Source organism: Chamaea fasciata, unplaced genomic scaffold, assembly GCF_029207755.1.
Source record: "Chamaea fasciata isolate MVZ Bird 193981 ecotype frontalis unplaced genomic scaffold, bChaFas1.0.hap1 SCAF_3, whole genome shotgun sequence".
Taxonomy (NCBI): Eukaryota; Metazoa; Chordata; class Aves; order Passeriformes; family Sylviidae; genus Chamaea; species Chamaea fasciata.
Window position 1 is genome coordinate 6605179 of NW_027094088.1, and position 21011 is coordinate 6626189.

The 21011-nt window shown below is 41.1% G+C and overlaps 1 protein-coding gene across 2 annotated transcripts in view; it reads right to left on the bottom strand.

The window, feature by feature from the left end:
• Positions 1-1708: 1708 nt before the first annotated feature.
• Positions 1709-21011, bottom strand: part of SNAP25 (synaptosome associated protein 25) — a 62709-nt gene continuing 43406 nt past the window's right edge. Inside the window, exons 5-8 of one of the 2 annotated variants that reach the window (XM_066177835.1) lie at positions 14707-14824; positions 10539-10664; positions 8281-8425; positions 1709-4069 (exon numbers count right to left, since the gene is read on the bottom strand). In XM_066177835.1, coding sequence (XP_066033932.1) covers positions 4001-4069; positions 8281-8425; positions 10539-10664; positions 14707-14824 — 458 coding nt within the window. In that variant the 3' untranslated portion in view covers positions 1709-4000. Of the gene's footprint in view, positions 4070-8280; positions 8426-10538; positions 10665-14451; positions 14570-14706; positions 14825-21011 lie in introns of both variants that reach the window. The other variant, XM_066177834.1, reaches the window with a different exon arrangement.

Here is a 21011-nt window from a genome sequence, read left to right on the forward strand (position 1 = left end):
AAATAAAAGAGTTGTATGTGCACATGTAAACACAGGAGAAGGAAGAAGGAGGGGGGAAAAATTTGTGTGGATCGGTTTATCTGCATCCAAATCCCTTAAATAAAAGACTTTGGTGATCTCTGCACATTCAGGTCCAGACCCAAAGCCTGTGGAGGACAGCAGATAGTGTGGCACACAGAGTATTTTGGAGAGTAATTATCATCTCTATTTCTAGATTAAAATTATATTTATAATAAGTGTGTCACATGGCACAGGCATCTCTCTCAGGAGGCACTTTACAGTTTGCTGTGCAAACTCTGGCATATTATTTTTCTTTAGAAATGAAGAATGTATTTTGTCCATGTAAGCTAATATAATTTACATTTTCTGAAAACAAATTAAAATCGATCAACATTGATTTTTTCAGTTATAGTTTTCTTTTATATGCAGTAATATCACCAAATCTTCAAGAGTAATAGTTATTTTTCACTTTACCTTTGCATCAAATCCATTCATTTTTCATAACATGTGCTCTGTCAAACCACAGGATGCTGAGTATTATCCATAGTTTCATTTCTTGCATTGGTGTCACCCCAAAAAGCTGTAACACTCTTGGGTTCAAAAGCTCTGGGTTTAGGCTAAGGTTGGGATTCATTAACATCCTAGAAGTTTTAAGGTTTCTTAGAGGCAACCCACTTTGATTTTTACTTACCTTTTCCAATTTTCTTTCTTAGTTTCTCCCAGCTGAAATCAGGTCAGATATTTGATGAAGGTATTTTTTTTCTTTTTTCATGAGTTATTAAAGTACTTATGAAATTTTTTTCTGCTGATCAATAACATCCAAATATTCTTCCTTGGGATTATTTTTATATTGCCATTTCTCACCTGGGCTAGGAAAGGAGGAGAGTGCAGGAACTGAAAGAAGTTTTTAATTGTGGATTTTTAGAGCTCAACAGACATTGCCTTTTTGTTTGACTTATCCAGCTGAGTGGTTTATTCAGTATGCCACTTGAGAATATTAAAAAACCTTTTCCCTATGACCACCTCAAACCAACACCAACATGAGGATCTTGCCATCCTAGAAACAGTTAGTGAAATGGCATTAAAAGTTTAGAAATAAGTGATAATTTATCAAACTTTGTGCCTTTCAGTGTGGCCATTTTATCTCGGGGAGTTGTAATTCCAGCTCCCTGCTGTGTCCTTTTCCTTCTAGTGAGCCTTGCCCTCAAGCAGGTAACTCTGCACCGTGCCTGTTCAGCCTCAGTGAGAGGCTACAGTGCATCAGGGACCCAGGGGCCAACCAGAGATGGAAAGGGGACAAAAAGGGAAATGTCACATTCCAGGATGGGGTTTCCCCCCTGTTGAGTCAGCTGCATCAGGGATTTGGGGTGCACAAAGCTCAACAAACAAAAGCAGATTGTTGTAGTGATAAACGACATGAGTTCGAGCCTTTCCTTGCATTCTTTCAAGAATAATTAATCCTAGAAAAGTCAATTTCCAAAAATATCAGAGAAATTCAATGTATTAAACATATTTACTGAAGTAATTTTCAGCCAGCTCATAGAAGACCCTGCATGCAGTGGAGGAGGGTACAAAGACAGCTGCAATGAAACATTTCAAAGTTTCTGTTCCTGAAATTTCCCACTTGGAAAAAAGTCCCATTAGTTTGGGGCCTGATCCTTGGTTAACATGAAAACAGATGTCAAAACATGTTCCTTCACAGCAATAGTTATATTTTCAATCAGCTTTAATGGCTTTTGGAAGTATGAGTTTCTTCAGATAGAGTGCATTCTTGTCAAATACAAAAAAATAATTACCTCCATTAACATCTTTGTTACATTTTTATCTATTTCTCACCCTTTGCAAATGTCCTTGTATTTGCATGTTCCCATTGTGACGCATTTTCCAATATGACTATTGCCCTCCCCCAGCAGGCTTTGACATTGCAGAATGACTGTGCTCTCACAAATACTGGAATGCCTGAACAGACAGATTAGAAATGGTCAGCAGATTAAAAGTGTTTGCCTGAGGTTTATTCTTTGGTTTGAAGTAGTGGGGGGAAATATTTGCATAAATGAATTTTCAATAGATACCAAAAATAAAAAAGTTGCTAAAGAAAATGTAGCTTGTCTGCATCATCATGCAGTTTTAATTATTCAAGCATTTATGTTGTGTATTTTGACTTACGGCCATGTGAGACACATGAGTGAACTGTCACTCATGCAGAATTAATTCTCATTTGTCCATATAGGGGAAAAATCCCTGGGAAAATATGATAACGCTTTTCATTGGCAGCAAAACCCGAGTTGTTGTTAGTCATTTGAGAAAATGACTGTTAGCAGACTATCCAAATTCTGTAGGTCAAAGCCTTCCTTAAAGAGAGGTGTATTAGCACATGACTAAATCCACTACAGGAATGGATTTTATCTAACAAGGAACTGTATCCTTCTGTACCATAATATTTATTTCATTTTTTTCTTTTCCTTGAACAAGAGAAAAATATTTTGATTCACTGTTTGGCGATCTGAGCCAGCTTATTTAAAATAACACTCACTTGGAATGTACCAAGTGCAGTTTTTAGTGTAGTTCCTTTTCTACAGTATTGCAAGCCAAAATCTTTAGTTTCCCACGAAATACAATACAAAAGCTCTTGTAAAGAGTCTTTAGACTTTGCACTTCTTCTCCCAGGTAAGTGGCAAATAAGAAGTTGTCACTGACACGTAGGGCAACAAATGGATAAAGCAAGCATGGATTCTGAGATCTATAATTTTTAATAATCTTTAAACTAGCTACAAAATGTCAATCACTTCACAAACTGACAGGAGACATAAGGAATTTTCATATTACATGCTGTAAATGATATTTATCTCACAGTTTATCTAGAGTTCATTCATTTAGGTTTTTTAATTATTTTTTAATTGTCAGCTACTAAACATCTCAGCGATTTGGTGTGCATAGCTCTAGGTAAGCAACAGAGAACTGTACCGATAACAAACCACATGGGGATAGCGACTAGTAAGAGAGAGCCTTATAAAAATTACATTTCTTTGCACCATTTCATATGGTAGTTGTTTCCTCCAAAAGATAGTCTTCAAAAGCAGCAGACGAACCCAATATATTACACTTGTTTCTTTTTGTCTTTGACATATTTTCAGCCAAGCTTTTTATTTTGCTGGCAATGGCTAAATGGTGAGTGCCAAATCCCTCTTTTTTTCATAATTAAAAAAAATGATCATGATTAATAACTATATATATATATCAACAAGAAAAAAGTGGCACAACTGCAAACTTGCTGGTATAACATAGTCCCAAAAGAGTCCGAATACTGAGCATGCTTTTGTTGTCATTGTTGGTGTGCTACTGCCATGGGAAAGTTCTCGTTTAAGTAGGAGTCTAAAAGTCTATTTATTCCTCATGCATAAATGCATAAATCACATCACTTTTTAGTGCAATGCTTGTTATAGTAATATAATTCCACATTGTCTAATCATGAAATCATAACAACAGATAATGGCAATGAAGAACTGAAGACAGCAGGTTTAAGTGCTTAAACATCATGATACCCAAAGACAGGAGCATGGCAGTAGCTCTGTGGAATGTCACAGTTTTACAAGAACAATACTGTATATTTAAAGGGTTAACAGCACGTTTAGCATTCCAACAGTGTTGTCATTCAGCAAACATCATTTAAAAAAAAAAAAAAAAAAAGAAAAATGAGGAGAGGGCAAAAAAAGGAAAGGAATCCAAAACGGAAACAAGGAAAGGAAAGGAAGAACCCCAAAAAACATCATAGTGAGCTATAGCCATCAAATCAGCACTATGTACAACCTTTGGAAAGAAAGATATCTAGAAAAAAATAATTACAAGTATCATTTTTGGAAAGCTGACAAACTACACAGGACAACATTTACAATGGGGCTGATATGTGCATGTGTGCAAACCTAGTAGATAAATACCATGATAAAAGCATGAAGGTGCTGCCCTGCTGGACAGCATTAAAAGGAAATGCACTTCTCTGCATTTAACCGCTGCCCAGCATCTTTGTTGCACGCTGGTTGGCTTCATCAATCCTGGTTTTGTTGGAATCAGCCTGGGAAAACACAAAGGAAAGAAAGGGATGAGTACAGGGAAGAAAGAGAGTATGAGAGAGAAAAGGAGTACAGGGAAGAAGACAATCCTCTGTGGGTACTTCCATAATTGTGGCTAGGTCAAAGAAAAATGAAACTTGAAAATATTAGAGAGCTGCTTTTTATAGTGGTGTTAGGTACCCAAAAGGAGATTACAGATTTTCTGGTTTTACTTCATGTGGCCTTTGGGCAGAGCTTTTCTGTTTGTGGTCAGCTCCACTGAACTCCTGTAAACGCTGTGCCAGAACTGTAGCTGGTGCTGTCAACAGCACTTGGTGGTACTGATGGTAATGGATGACAGCATAAGAACTGGCAGTGTGCATCTGCATTTCGCTGGGGAAAAGCTTCCCCTCTAAGATTCAGTGGACCTGGACTGTGGTCTAATTTAGATCATCAGGTACTAGTCAAAACTAAAATTTTGGTCAGTGTAGGGACTCCAGAAGCAGAGAAGCTGGATCATCTGATGTAGGGATTTCTGGCAAAGATAAATTTCTTTAAAAAGATAAGCCTGGATATCTTTGCTCTGCATGTGAAAGAAAGGGAACAGGTGGGAGAGATGCCAGTACTTCAGAGATCACCAGTGTAGGTGCAAGACAGAGTAGCCTCTTTCATTAGGCAGCAGCATAAACAGGAGTTAAGAAAAGGCAGGGATTCTACTGTGATTTGAAGCAATCAAACTGCAATTTAGTCCAGCATAGGCTGAGCCATTAACTGCACTGTTTTCCCTTGGGCAACACTTGCCATGATTAAAAAACGCCATTAATAAAATGGCACCACTTGGGAGGTTCAGGAGTTCTGTCTGAGTAGGAAGATGCTTTGACCATGACTTTCTGTAGCTCTGCAGAAGTTAGTTTTGAAGACTAAAGACACTGTTTTAGCTGACAAAAACTGGCAAAACTCCACTCAACCCCACGTTGCCATGCCGACTTATTCTAGCAGAGGGACTAGATAGAAAATGCTTTCAATGTTTAAAATCAAACCTGTGGGAAAGGTGAGAATTGTGTTGCTGCTTTAAAAGCAGGGGCTCCAATAGCAAACTCTTTCTGTGGTTTTGATGGCTGCATTTTGTTAGCTTTGATGATTGTTCCTACATCTCTGGGGTGTATCCAAATGGTACAGATTTATTTTAAATCTCCAATTTGCGAAGACAGAATGGTGAAGCAACTTTCCCACATGCATTTAAAAATCCTTTAAGAATGTTTATACTGATGTGCAATAAATCTTTCTGAAGTATCTTGGGCTTTTCTCCGTAATTGTTTTGGAAAATGCTATGTAGATGTGTATTTTTAGTGCAGTAGCATGTGCCAGCTCCTCAACGGGCATAAATCAGCAAAACTCATTACAAGCCTCACTCCTTTATTTTAGCCGTGAGTTTGACCTTATCTACCACAGTACAATTTTGTGTGCTGATGCCAAAAGGCTACCTAAAAAGTTAATAGGTTTGGAAGCAGTTATGTTTGTCAAGAAATGCACGAATATTCATTGAACAGTGATGAGGCATCATGTTCCTAATGATGTTTAGACATTAGTATCTGGTGGGTGATGTTGCATTGAAGGCAGTAGGATTCTTAGTGCTGACCTTCCCACTTAAGTCAAGACAGAGTGCTCACTTTCAGGCACCCTCTACTTTTGAGCCCCCTCTACCTTCCTCCCTAAAAATCCTTCTATTTATGATAGATTTTAGGACCAGGCTCTTCTGGTGATGGTGCCATTTGACCTACTCATCACATTGTCATTTTAGTTTTTGTCCCTTTCTCTCTGCTCTGAGGAAAGGATAAATAAAGCCTTTTATTTGTTGCTGTTCTGATTGCTGTGGATAGATCAGGTTACATCGCTGCATCATGAGATTGCTCTGGTTTGGGTGCATGCATGCAGTATACCATAAATCCTTTAGGAGCATTTATGATGCATCCCGGGGTACTTTGGGTTAGCTTTGCAATGCACCCCAAGTTTTGCAAACTGTGCCAGCCAAGGGTCTTTCTAATGATCATAACTGACCCAAAGCACAGTGCTCCAGCTGGTCAGGAAAACAGCCCTGCTAATGCTGTGAGGGAGATGAGGGTCTGTTGGCACATTTCATTGCAGACTTGATGTGTGTGCAATTGTGGTTTCACTGTTATCCAGCTAGCCATAATTTCTGTCTTTATAGAGGGTTTTACTAATACATTGTGTTCCTTTTTCTAGTACCTCATTACTGTGTGTCCTTACTCTGAGAAATCTGGCTTATTTTTCACTAAGACTGAAGACTCTCTTATTTTTGTGCTGCTCTCATGACGACTCCTCTGTGTACGATGCAAATCCATCTTTCACAAATGTGTCACTGTTCCTTAGCCAAGGCCCTGGGTGATTTTATGAACCCATTAGCTGCCAATGTTATTTTGCCATTGCTATACAAAATGCCAAAGTCTGTAAGAAGACCACATAGCTGTGGAAGGCCAGTCCCTCAGCTCACTGCTCTCAGCATGCATGGTTAGAGGTTTGGCCCATGGGCTTTATGTGCACACAGGGCCCGGTCGATGCTTTCAAAATCCAGATGTTTGCAAGCCTGAGCTGGTAGGAGAACAGTGACTTGTTGGGCTTGCTGTATTTTGGGATAGGATTCTGCAGGCACCAGTAGGATGCCACTGAGTTCCACCCACAGGACACGTCTCCTGCCTCTGTGACATGAGCAGGGAACATGATAGGGCACATCCTCATTCCTTTGAGAAAATAATATATGTCATAGGCTTCTTATTTAAAGATACTCATGGTGTAGGCTGTATAAACTCCCTGTCCCTTCTCAAACCATAGAGATCTGCTGCTTTGCATATGAATAGCAGCAATAAATCATTCTCCCAATGCTCCTCATTTTCCCAGAAATATGAAATGGTGCATAATGGCATCCCAGTAATACTGTGCATTGTCTAATACAGTCAAACAAACACATGCAGCTTTCTAAAGGAAAACTTTTGACCAACACAAAGCCATGTGCTCTACAGTGCCAGGTGGCTGCATCTCTGTCAGGGATGATCTTCCCACCCTTCATACAACATATACTTCACCCAGTTCTCTCTGGAATCCACCTCCAGTAAGGAAAGCTCTTGGAGTGAATCCCTAAGTGCAGCATTTTCCTTAATTTTTTATTACTAGGCTCTGATATAATTAACTGACATGAAAACCAGGCATGGGCATCCTGCTTGTGTGAGGAGGCGTGTGTGTGTGTGTGTGTAAGAAGGCTCAAGAGCACCAGCTCTACCTCTTGAGGTCAGAATTAACTCTAAGCACCACACGTAAGTCCTTGGGTTAGATCCTCAGGTTGTGTAAATCTCAGCGGAAGTGGAGCGTTGTGTTGATTTTACACCAGATGAAGATCTAGCCTCTTATGTCACTTCAGCCTGCCTGTGCCTGTGCCTGGAGCTCTGCCAGTGCCAATGCAGATGGCTTGCAGATCTTGGGATCTGACGATGGCACTGAGCTCCCAGCCAGGCTTGGAGGGGGCTGCTCTCTGCTTCAGAAACCTGCAGTGCAGGTCTGGCACTGGAACGGTGCTCTCTGCCTTTTTAGATGGTAATTTTGCAGAACTAATGCTGACCTTTGGTATTCCACTGGGGCCGTGTGGAGCCCAATTATGTATATATATATATATATATATATATATATATATTTACAGCCTCCTCCAAGAGAGCAGGTAGATCTCTGCCCTAATGTTATTATAAGCAACCCAACAAAACTGGCTGCACTGTTACCATATGGAAAAGCTTTGCTTAATAAATCCCCATCCTTCTTTGGGGACTGGTCCTCCAAGCAGGTGATCTAATCCTGAGCTGCTCATGGAGTTTCCAAGGAAGGAAAAGCCCAGGAGGATTTAAAACTTTGCAGGAAGTGCCAGGGCAGTCAGATCCAAGCCCCACAGTTCAACATAGCTAAGGGGACTTGTCCTTTCTCAGAGCTATTGCAGAAGGAGCCTTAGTGTCTGCTAAGGGGTCCCCCAGCAGTTGTGTGGCAAACTCAACAGCAAGGGTTCAGCCCAGCCTGCACTGAAGGTGCAGATTCACAGCAACGAGCTCTGCTTTGGCCCAGGGATTTGGAGAGAGAAGAGAGGAGCTATTTCTGTCCCTTGTTCTTTGCAGGCCTGTGCTTGGAGAAGGGAAAACAGAGCCCCTTTAGAGGTGCTCCTGGAAATGGCAGCTCTTACCTTCTCCATGATCCTGTCAATCTGGCGGTTCTGTGTGTCGATCTCGTTGCCCATGTCCAAGGCCATGTGACGTAAGTTGCCAATGATGCCGCTGACCTGCTCGAGGTTCTCATCCATTTCATTTTCCCGGGCATCATTTGTTACCCTGGCAGCAAAAAAACAATTCTTTAAAGCAGAGACAGGAGATTGCCCCAGAAACTGTGATTCACCCAAAACCTCCACGGCATCCTCTGTCGCTTGTCACCTGAGGAGCAGGCTGCTGTGCTCAGCTTTGAACAAAAGGGATTAATGAGTAGATAACCTGAAAAATATTACATGCTTATTTTTGGATGTTGGGCTCAATTGTCTGGGTTATCAGTGCTCTGTTTATATTGCTCATATCTGCTGTTAGTAAAAGTGTTGTTGTCTGAGCTTGCCCATACCACATTTTGCACCTCTCTTCAGTGATCATCTTTCCCAAAGAACAAAAGGGTGCTCCATTCAGATCTCTGTGTGGCTACTGTTCATGGGAAGTGCTGGAAGGTGGTGGAATTACAGTGATAGCAGCTCCCCTCCTTGAACTGCAGATAGCTAGTGAATACTGTCCAGTCCTTGTATGCTTGGGGCTCACAGAGATACTGGGCAAGAGGTGATTCAGCTGTGAAAATCCTGACCTATCATCCTATTTAATTAACTGTATTCTGGTGAAAGACAGAAGCAGCTTCTCTCAGATTTACTGGCTTTAGTAAAGATCATTTATCTCTCATTCTTAGCACCATCTTTTGCAGCTGCTTGCTTTTTGGAAGTAAAAACTTGTGCTTGAGCCAAGGCCCAGTTCAACTCTCTAGTGACTGAAGAGGCAGGTGGTGAATGATGCTGGGAAAAGCAAAGTCCATGGATCCCACTCAGAAAATTCCTACTTTGAGCCTGTTTTGCAATTTGTGTTCCTGTAGGTGCCCAAAGGGTGCTCCAGGCTATTTGCAGAACAATTATGGTGCTGCATTACTTCCTTCACTGCTATTCTATTATCGTGCCCCAGCCTTCATTTTGGTGGGGCTGCCATCCAGAAAAAAAAAAAAAAAAGCGAATGGCAGACCCATCAAACTTAAATGGCAACTCCATCCCACACTCCAGATTGCATGACAGCATTGTTTTTATCACACTGATTTCCCTTTATCACAGCAGCCAAAAAAATAAGTGGATAATAGTTTTTGGAAAGATAATTACTTATTAATCTAGTGTCCTTAATCTTCAGAGATCAAAGCTTTGCCTACTGGTGTGCCGTTATCCATGCTGATAGCACTGTCATCTAAATACGTGCCCCATAAGCTCTGTAATCAGTAGGTGCTTTGTGCTGGATCCTTGTGTGTCGTGAGAAGTTTGCAGTGGGGTTGCCTTTAATACAGCTGTGTGCACCAAACTGGCTTTGATTTGAGAGCCCAGTGATTCCCACTTTGTTCCTCCATGGCTGTGGCTTCCCAGCAGCTGAGGAATGGGGCATCATTCCCCATGAAGTGAGGGTTTGAGAATACTCACCAGCAGGGCAAGGGTGCACCTCTAGTTGAAAGTGTTCTTCAAGTTCTGTGCTTGGCTCAGTGCTTTGGCAGGAAGCCTGAGGATTTTTTTGTTGTTGAAAAGAAAGGGAGGGCTTCTGGATACTTTGGTGCCTCTTCTGGCAAGGATGGATAAATGGGCACTACATGCCTTGAGACATAATCGCAATAAACTGGTGTTTATCTGACACTTCATTTCTAAGGCGTTTGACAAGTGTCATTAGTGAGACCCATAATAAGGCCCCCTAGGAAAAGTGTTCACACAGGGAGCTGGAGTGCTGAGGACAGTGCTGGCTGCCTGTGGCTGTCTGCACCCTCACAGTGCTGCTGTGAAATAAATAAATAGACTTCATTTCTAGTTTATTATTGCCCGAATTTGAGCAGTCTCAAAAAGAAAGGTTTGAGCTTGTGTTTTCAAACACCTTCTGGTTCTCAGGGCCAAGACCCTTACTTCCAGGATTTCCAGCAAGGTCACCATCCTTTGCAGCAGAGCTCAGGTGACCCTCAGGGCCAGGAGAAGTCCCTGGATGCAGTAAACCTTTAGGACGTGTCTTGATCACCGTCAGCCTGATTCCAAGCACCACTTGGAACACCCTGGCTCCATCACATTACCCAGCACCTCTGAAGGAGTTAACGAGCACCACAGAACTCATGACCATATGGAAGAAATCTAAATATATCAGTGACAAGGAGAACAGAGAGAAAACTGTGGATAAAAAGGCTCACCTGCGGATAAAGCCACCACTGATGGCCATCTGCTCCCGTTCATCTACGACACGTGCAGGCTGGCTGGCTACAACACCATCCTGATTATTGCCCCAGGCCTTTTTGTAAGCATCGCTTGATTTAAGCCTATGCGAAAAAGATGATGAGTAACAAAGCTCCGAGTGCACAAGGACAAAGGCAAAACTCTTTACCTCTCCAAGCTAAAAGCTGAATCAAGCAAATGAGTTTTCAGATAGAGGGTCATTGGTTGTATACCGATATATCATAACCCTGAATAAAAGGAGGGGGTGGGTTTTTTGCTTATTTTTTTTTCTTTACTGCCACAACAGTGATGGTCAGAGGTTTAGTTTCCAATAGGGTGAATTGCAATTGTCAGGTCTACAACATTGCACACAGGTTTTTGGATGTTGACTTAGTTTCCAGAAAGAAGGAAAATTAAAAGAAAAATAATTAAAAAAAAAAAAAAAGGAAGAAGAAGAGAAGAAATACAGATAAGTAGAAAACATTGTTTCATTTCAGTGACACATATGTTTTGACATCAAACACAGAGGACGTACTGGCAGACAGACATAAAAACAGAACTGCCAAGTATAGTGTGTACATCACATCACAGCAACACACCCTCTTAGAGAAAAACAGATTTGGCTACAATTTAACATTTTACCATGCAGGATATTGGGCTTCTGATGATTTTTTTTCAGTAAGTATGTGGCATAATAGGCATTTAAAGCCACTGACCTTTCCCAAGATGATTTGGGGATGATTTTATCATAGGGTTCATTAGTTTTTTCAAATAATATATCGGTACTTGAAAATAGTAATCATACATCGACAGTTGATGTACAAACCTTTGTCCACAGAGACAAAAAGTAAAATAGGCAGAAGTGAAATGAGTGCAGGAGAAAATAAAAAATACAAGCAATCTAGCATCAGAAAGGGAAATTTTTCTACATTTTTCTTCATGCACCAGCTACAGGCATGAATAAGAAGTAAAGCATTCTCACTAAGCACAGTTGCCCCAATCGTTCATCATACCCTCAATGCATCAGCAGTAACAGCCTTCACAATAAGCAAGACACAGGCAAAAATGGATCATCACTTCCTTCAGGAGTTTTAAACCACAGGACTTCAAAAATAGCCTAGGAACTTTTTATATCTGTATTTTGTGACAGTTACATTAACCTTCAGAGAGCCATTTTTGACTGAGCTGCCGTGGATAGAAAATTAAAATCCAGGCACCCCTAGAGTGGCAGATTGACATGTGCCGCCTACTTAGGGCTGTTGTCATCGGGGTCACCAGACAAGACTGAACATTTTAACAGGGGAATTGTAAGGGTTTGGGCTCCACAGGTATAAGTTCTTGATTTTATTCCAGAAATGGGGCCATTTCTGACAAAACCACTGGGGACTGCAAATCTCTGTGGTTTCCCTGTTCTTTGATCAGCTCCAATCAGTCCTATAAACAGCCCTGTGGCTTGGATTTTGGGGGAGGAACTGAGCGTGCTTCTGGGAGATTTGGGAAAGGACATGACAAACCCATCTCTGGTGTTATGTTCTCTCCATGCCCCCTGAAGCAGCTCAGTTTTAAATGAGCCTGAAGATGTGTTGTATGATCCAATATAGAATTAAAATATAGACTAAAAGAGGATCTTTCCTACTCATCTGTTCTGTTGCTTATTTCCTATTAAAGTTTGTGAAGACTTAAAAATACGATGGTTGGCTTGTTTAATTTTAGTTCTCTGAAACTATACATCAGCTTTGGCATTTCTAGAAATACTTGAAAGTAATTCTCTTGCTGCAGATACGTTACAGGGTTTTGCCTGTTCTTTAGACCTGTGCAACTTTGTGAGACAGTTTCTGTGTTTGAGGTAAATGATTTTGTACACCCAGAATCTTATCACTTGTTTTCTTGTGGACTTCTAATTAAAGTCAACAGGTGATGCTTGGGTCCTCCCATGGTAGATAGCAGTTGTCCTTTTGAATGCAACCTGGTCAAAGTTCCATGCCGTGGGCATTTTGAGTCGCCTAAGAATGTAGGATCAAACTTTACATATTTCTAAGGCTCAGAGAACTGTACTTTCACTGTATATCAGGGTAGTTACATGTGAAGTGGTTAATCTTTTTATAAATATGCGCCATTCATCTCCCACCAGCTGGAAGAGCATTAGGGGATCATGGTGATTCTGATGCCCAGAACTGTATGGATTTCTCTCCCACATTCCACTCCTCAGAACATCATCTTATCTGTACCAGTGGAGTCCTGGCTTAGTGACTCAGGGAACAGTCTCTAAAACCATTCTTCATCCATGCTCTGAGCATTGGTTAGCAATGCTGCTCTCTGAAATACGGCTGCAGACTGATAGAGTCAGAATGCCTTAGAGAAGGGAAGAGGCACCTTTACAAATTCATGCCCCCTGCATCACCTGCAGAATCATTCTGTTCTTGCAGCATGACGCTGCAGCCGTAGTGAAGTGGCAAATGTTTTAGTGCCACGTGCCAGGTGCTAATCCCATTGCTGTCACATGTCTGGCTGTCAGTTCTGAGCTTTTACAGAAGTGTAAAAGCTCAGAACTGACAGCCAGACTTCTTGTACGGTGTGGGAGATGTAAAGTTTCTGCTGCATCTGTACCTGCAGCTCTTGTGCACCAGCTCCTCTGGCTCAGGGCAGCAAGGGCTACAGCCTGTCAGAGCTCATACCCCTCGCAAAAGGGATGTATGCAACTCTTCCCATTCCTCCTGCTCCCTCTCCTATCGCATATCAAGGCAATAATAATTCTGGGCAAAACGTTTACCCCAAAAAAGCATTCAAAGAAGCATAATTGATTATTTTAAAAAAACTGAGGCGGTATCTGCATTGTGTCCCAAGGGAATTAACTTCAAAATAAATGTGACTGATAAGGCAAAACCCTAGTCCTGCTCTTCTGATTTTTGGCCAAATACCCCATGAACTCTATGACAGCTCTCTTTCCTTTTGGTCTAGATAATCAGGGTAGGATCAGGCTTTGGCTGTGAAAAAAGTTCACATAGAAAGGGAATTTAATACTACAGCAACACTACTCTCTTCTTTGTTTCCTGCACAATCTCTGGCCAACCATTTAGGAATGTTATCACTGCAACCTGGTTTTATGCCTACTCACTGCATGCTGGATTTGCCATTCCTCAAGTACTTTGGGTTGGTCCCCGATTTCCTACGCCCACATAACCGCACATCACATTTTCATTTGGCATTTAAAACAAGCTTGGCATTACTTGGAGGACGGTTTCGTTCAAGTGTGATGGCATGCAAGCAAATTCCATACATTTCAACATTTCTGCTTAGTGTACGTGCTACCCAAACAAGAGAAATTTGGCATGTTGAGTGAAGTTTTCTCAAATTTTTTGCCTGTGGCAGGATGAAAACCATTTCAAGTTGGATTCCAATTACGAAACGTCACATCTCTTTCAAGATCTCATCAAGGACTATTTCTGTTGAACAACGAGAAAATGTGTGATTTTCATCCATAATTTTGAGCAATGTTTCGTATGACCTCTTCTGCTTTTTTTCAGCTCTTTTGTTTCTGAAACTTGTCCATGAAAATATGTTTCAAAATTTAGAGTGTCCAGGAATAAGGTAGCCCCTGTGTTTTTGTTCGCTGGAAAATGGAACCACTCAGTACACTTTGTGTAAAATGTTGAAACTTTTACCATTAAAAGGTGTCAACAGTGAAGCTTTCACTGCAGTATGCCTGATTTTAATGCATCTACAGTAATTCTCAGTCAGTTGTCTATGCTATGAAATGAATGCATTTGAACCAGAATCGTTCTTTCTGCATGCCACATGCTCATCCTGTCCATGTGCCTAGCAAGGATGAGCTTCACAAGGCCTTTGGGATCAGCCTTAAGTGCTCAAAGAGATGAGGCAGGCAGCACCTACTTGTTACATGGACAGACACAAAGACCACAGAATTTTCCTAGGTCCGTCAAATTCTTTTCTGCTTCTTTCATGTCCTTATTGATTTGGTCCATTCCCTCTTCGATGCGTTCCAGTTGTTCTGATTAAACACAAGTATTTTATCCCCACAGAATGAAGCAGATGGAAAAGGACAAAGAAAAAAAAGACAAAAACTTCAGACATTCACTGTGACAAAAAACTGGACACCACATAGCAGAGCCGGTACCCAGTACCTACTTGTTACAAGGACATATGAAAAGGCCACAGCATTTCCCTAAATCTTTTAAATTTTTCTCGGCCTCCTTCATGTCTTGGTTGATATGGTTCATGCCTTCTTCAACACGATCGAGTTGTTCTGGTCAGGACAAAGGGATGACAGTGTGGAATGAATTGTATTTTTGTTTGTTTGATTTTGTCTTCAACAGAACATGAAAAATGACCATGTAGAACTGAGTTAATAATGACATTACAATGCATTAATCTGAGCTGATGCATTGCTGAGAGGATGTATGCTGCATTGGATGCTGAAGAATTTTTTTTATTAGTATGGGAAGAGTAAAACAAAGGAGAAATTTATTTGAAATATATTAATATAAACAAGATGTAATGATGTAGAAAGGAAGGGTTATAAAGTTCAAGGTCCAGAAAACATAATACAATACATCAACTTACTAAGACACAGTGACATCCAGGAGAAAGAAACATAGTGTTATTATTTTCCATTTATGTATGTTAATATTAGAGAAAAGATGTCCTTCCATGGAAAACACTTCAGTTACTTACGCTTACAAATGCCTTGGAATTAGGTGAGTTTGGGCAGCACAATTGCTTTGGTTAGTGAGTGAGAGAGCAGGTAGTTAATGGTGGTGGTGATGGAGTGAGCTGTTAAGGGCTTGTGTCGAGATACCCTTTCTTCCAGAGGCTGAGGAAACTGAGACCTGCCACTTTGGCATTGGATACTGATCTCTGCTCTGAGTGTGGCCTCAGGGCTGGTTTTCTTCCCTGAGTGGGTGCTGCAAATCAGGAGTAACCTCAGTGGACATAGAAAAATGGAAACCACTCCAGGAGCCTGATGTTCTCTGGGAGAGAGAATGTCACCAGCTCTGGCCTTCCATGTCTCTGGCCCCAAGCAACCTTATGGAAACAGGCATTGAGTGAAGACTCATGTTTTCAGTGGGGTCACTTCTGCTTTGCTCCAGGGCAAGTTAACAAGCACCAGGTCCAGAAACCAGCCACATATAGACCCTGTCTCTCTGCTGGCATTAAACAGAACTTGGCATATTTCCACCTAAGGCTAATGGGCTTTCTTAGTGACTTGGTTTTGTAAGTGACTTGGTGGCTCAGAATAACTTATTGTGTTAATTTTTTTCACTTTTGATGCTGGGGAAAATTTCCTAGAGGAAGAGAATCCCACAACATAAAAGTGTTGGAACGGATTCTCCGCTGAGGTAAACAGATACGGATCCAATGGGATCAAGGGTCTTGTGTGGAGTCTGCAGTAGGGGCAGCATTTTACGTGGAATTTACATTTTACACCATTTTTCCCCAAAGGATGGACGCAGATACTACCCAGAATCAGAAACTTACTTGGAGTGGAATTTCAATCCATTAAAAATTGTGACTGTACCTAACGATGAGAAGTAAAGCAATCCCAGTAAAATACAAATATATCCCCATCCCCCATATGGAATAGAAAAACACTGAATTAAAAACACTGAATTAGAATGTAGAGGAAGGAACTAAGAGCACTGGTTATAGAAGGAATTTAATGTCATCCCTGACATTAACTGAGTCCTATCCAGAAAAAAAAAAAAAAAGAGAAAAAATTTAGAAGAAAAATCATATGCATATTGACGTCAGTAAAAAGCTCCTCTTAACTTCTTTGAGAACATGAAGAAGCCTAATTTCTTACTTGGGTTTCTAGTAACAATTGAGGTTTAGCTTTTCAAAGCTTTCTGGGGGGTTTAGATACCCAGTTCCCATTAAAATTAATTTTATTTAATTAATTTTAATGGGAAACAGGAACCTCACCCCTCAAGGGCCTAGAAAATCATGGGCTAAATTATTCAAGCTGGAATAATTCAAGTATTGAACTTGTGCTCTTTGTTTAATTCTTGCACGACACTGGGCTTTGAGAAGGAGAGGTGCCATGTTGGTATGGTGAGACCCATCTGCTCTTCTGCAGTCAGTCCTCATTTTCCTCAGCTGGATGGACCTCTCTCCTGATATCATGGGAATCATTGATCCCAAATCCAAGGATATATTTAGAGGATCAGAGTTACCTGGCATTGCCCTCTAAAAGGGGCACGCACTGTGTAAACAAAGGATTGGGAAACCAAGAAGGAAACCTGAGAGAGGGACTGCACAGGTTCTGCCAGATAAACTGCTGAGCCAAGAACCAGAAATGCAAGGTTGGATTGTCTTAATGCACGTCGTGATTTAGGCTTCAGCAGAAGCTTTGGTTCGTGTCTGTAGGAACAGATTGTCGTTCTCATCAGAAATGTGAGTCTGTGGTAGAAGGGGACACCCCTCCCTGTGCTCCTGCTCCTTGCTGGCCCCAGGTCCTGCCTGCTCCTGCATGGTTGGGCAAGGCTTGCTCTCGCTCTGGGGAGCAGCTGTGGGAGTGTGAGCTGGCTTTGATGCTGGCTCATGCAGCATGATGGGATTTGCTGCACTTCTGTCACAGGGTCCCAGCTCCTGCTTCCAAGTGTTTGCAGAGCCCCTTTTCAGTTAGAAGATGGCTGTGCCCACACGTGCATTTTGATACTTGGGGGGGATGAGATCTGATCTTTCTGATCTTTCTTCCACTGATTTTCCTGCTTGTGCTTCTCTAACCGTGTCTGGCCAGTAGCAAAAGCCAGGTTAACGCTGCATGAGTGAGTCCTAGATCTGGTGCAGCTGGTGGCTTTCAGTGGAAGCAATTCTCCTTGCCCAGATGCACATTCTCTAAAGCCATGTATGTAATAAGTCCTTTTGAACTTTCTTTACCTGTTTTCTGTCCTCCCAAAATAAAGGAGTGCTTATTGAAGAGTATATTTGACACAACTCAAAGACTTCCATTTAAATTACAACCCTCTCTAGAATCCTGACTTTTTTTTTCCTTCTTCAGGATTAGTGTTTGATGCCGGGCTATTGCTGAATAGGAAAGGGAGCCACAACTAATTTATCTTCCATTAAAGGAACCCTCATCAGTGTAAAAAACCCCATGTCATATTTGTAGCCCAGAAGTCTAGACAGCTGTCTGCTGGTCCTAAAACTACTTGCTAGTTGTTAATGTCATGGGCTGGATTGTTAACTGGTTTGAATCAGCATAGTTATGCTGGCTTTGTGGAGCAGAGCCAATTTATACCTGTCAAAGATCTGGTCCCACAGGCAGGGAAATAGATTCATGAGTCTAACCACAATTACTGAGGCATAAATATTATGGTGGAATTCATTTAATGGGGTTACGTTGGATTTGTTTTGGTATAACTGCTATTAAAATGTGGCCCAGAATGAATCTCTGCCAGTAGGAAATCAGATGGCTACCAAGAGGTTAATTTAATATCTGCTTCCATAGATCTTCCCCATTCCAATGTTCTGTGCTGTATTAAAGGTTCTAGGGAAGACAGTTTGTTGGCATATACTGCCATGAACCCACACAAATTCACGCCTACAAGAGATAATGTGTTTTGTCTTCCATTTAGAGCCCTTCAAGGTCAGAGTTTGAACATTTGACAGTTTGTTGCAATATTATTTGAATAAACTGCATCCAAATGTTTATGTAGGATATATGATATATACCTAAGAGAATTGAATGCTGTCTGAAAGCAGAATACACATCAGAGATACATTTCATTGTGATTTCCTTCATTTTTTCCCCTCTGGAAAACTCTGCAACCCTTTTTGTAAGTTGATTTCTGAGAACATCACTTTCATTTCAAGGTAGTGAACATAAATCTTCTTCCAGATCTTACAGCAAAGTAATGGTTTATCTTAAGGCCCAAACAAGAATAGTTTTTTACCTGTGTCTTTATACTTGTGAATTACTTCTGTAAGGTATCTGAGGGAACATAAGCTAGTCCTGGTAGTTTTATCACGGCATTGTGGCCATTTGACAGTGCGTCTTTGCCAGGAACTTCCATAACATCCTGGCAATTCCCCATCCTGGGACTGATGTGGGTAAGTGGCTGGGGCAGGGAAGCTGCAGCAAGGACACCCCTCAGCTGCTCCTGTGGTGTCTTGAGCAAAAACAGCTTCAAAAGCATCTTACAAGGCATCGGTAGCAAGACCAGCACAACAGAGCAAGTGTGGTGTTGCTTCACCTTTGCATCTCCATCTATAATTTATAACAAATATTCCCTCACTGATGTCCAGGATCTGGGGCCTGTGCTTGAATGTCAGTTAAATGTCTGTGGAGACTGGAACTTGCTCCATTGCCTGGAGTATTGTGTAGTGTAGCAATTTCCCCCAAGGACAATTTTAATTAGAGAAAAAAGGAAGAAAAGAAAAAGAACTTCTTAAGAACACATTGTAATCATAATTGCTTACAAGAGGGTTTAAATTGAGACTCAGCAGATTAACTATTTCCAATGCTACGCCATCATCCCATTTTCCATAAAGGAGAATCATATTGGAGCATAATATGTTTCTGGGACAGTCTTTTCAGAAATCCTGAGCTCTGACCTAGCTGTGCTCTGAAAGGCCCTGCTGGGCACAGGTACCAATGGAAGAAAGCTGGAGGGGAGAGCTGTGAGCCCACATGTAGCTGTGCTAAAAATAACAGTAGACAAAGGCACAACGTGCTTTGTGTGGGCTCATTTGTCTTTTGTTCTGTGCTACAATTTCAGCATAATTAATACCATCTTTCCTGTGAAAACTGGAGTAGCTGTTAGCCCCCTTTTATTTTGCTAATTAGCCATAACATACAAAACTGCCAAACTCACAACTCCTGCAAAAGCAGTGGAGGTCAGCTAGCACTGGTGCCAGTGCTTTTGTTTGTGGGATCGCCCAGTTATTTCCAAGTTTCATCTCCTTTATAAGCTTGATCTGGAGTAAGATCTGCTGGGTATATTAATCTGCTCCCCATGTTCACTGGTATTGCTGGTCGTGCATTTGTGGTGCAAGGAGAAAATTCCAATTGCACTGACAATTTCTTGGTATTTTATCATAGTTGGGGCTATTCCTCTGTCTTGTCTTGGATGAAAAATGACTGTTCTGCTACTGTTGTTATTGGAAAAGTTTCTTCCCTCCACCTCATTTGGAATACTGGAACAAAATTCTTCTGTAGTAAACTGCATGAGGACATGATCACACAAAAAATGTCCTTGAAGGTCCAAATCTTTAACCTTGCTAATATGTTCAGGTGATGGGAGTTTCCTTTGGAAGAATTGAGTTACCAATCAGGGGCCTTTTCTATGTTAACACTTTAGGTTTACCTTCATATCTTCACTTTGGACTATTAGTTTCATTTCTACTGTCTGCTTTTAACCAAAATGCATCCAAATATCAACTTCTTTCTATGTTAGCATGTTTTAAAGAAGCAGAGGAATTGCCCTTGCTCAGTAATCCTTTGCAACATATTTTTTTCATGTAAAATATAGGTATTTTAGTTTAAAGAGTTATATACACATTTATGTTTAAATCACCAATTAAGGGAGCTTGACTCAAGGCCAGATTAAACAAATGTAAGCATTATGGATGCACATGTGGTCCGGGAAAGACTTTCTTAGTGATGGAAAAAAACCCAACAAGGAAAATCTAAACTCCTAGCTCCTTCCTCTGGGCTTCCTGGGGGAAGAGCTGTGTTGAACTGGTTTGGGTGACAACACCACCCAAAAATGATAACTCCTGATACTGCAGAGGGGCTACTCAGGTTCCTATTCTTCAGAGGACACTGGAGGAGTGTCTAGTTTTTATGGGAGCGCCATTCTCTGTGAAACAGAGAGCTCTTGTGAAGCTCCAGGTCATGACAGACTCTGTAACCTGCTGTGCAGCCAGCTGTGCTAAACCTTTGGGCAACAGCAGCTATCCAGGCTGGTTTTGTTGCACAAATACCTGGCATTGTGAAATTACCTTGACTTACTGCCTTTTACAATCCCAGAGACTTTTGCTTACTGATACCAGAAAATCAGTTCTGCTTTGCAGTATTTGGGTTGAATTGGCTCAGAAAGGTATTTCCATGTAAGGTCTGTTTAACTTCAAAACAAGCAATTTTGTAAGGAAGCCTAGAAATAGAGCTTCAAGCAAGTGCAGAGATTAGATCTTCTGCCTGCCGCCCACTGGAAAGATCAATGTCATGTTTTCTGTATATTTAACACCTAATAATCTTAAGTGACTTGTGCAGTCAGCTGCAAAGAGATCACATGGCAGTGTTAGCAAATTATTTCCTTAATCTGATAATCTGCTGAGACATCCGTGAGCTGCACACATTGCACTAATTACTGAGGGTTCAAAGTCATCATTAGTGTATTTTGCCCAGTAGTGCAAGTCCTTTACAGCTAAAATGAAATAAAAAAAATTAGCAATGATTACACCTACATATGGTTAAAATGGAGAAAACT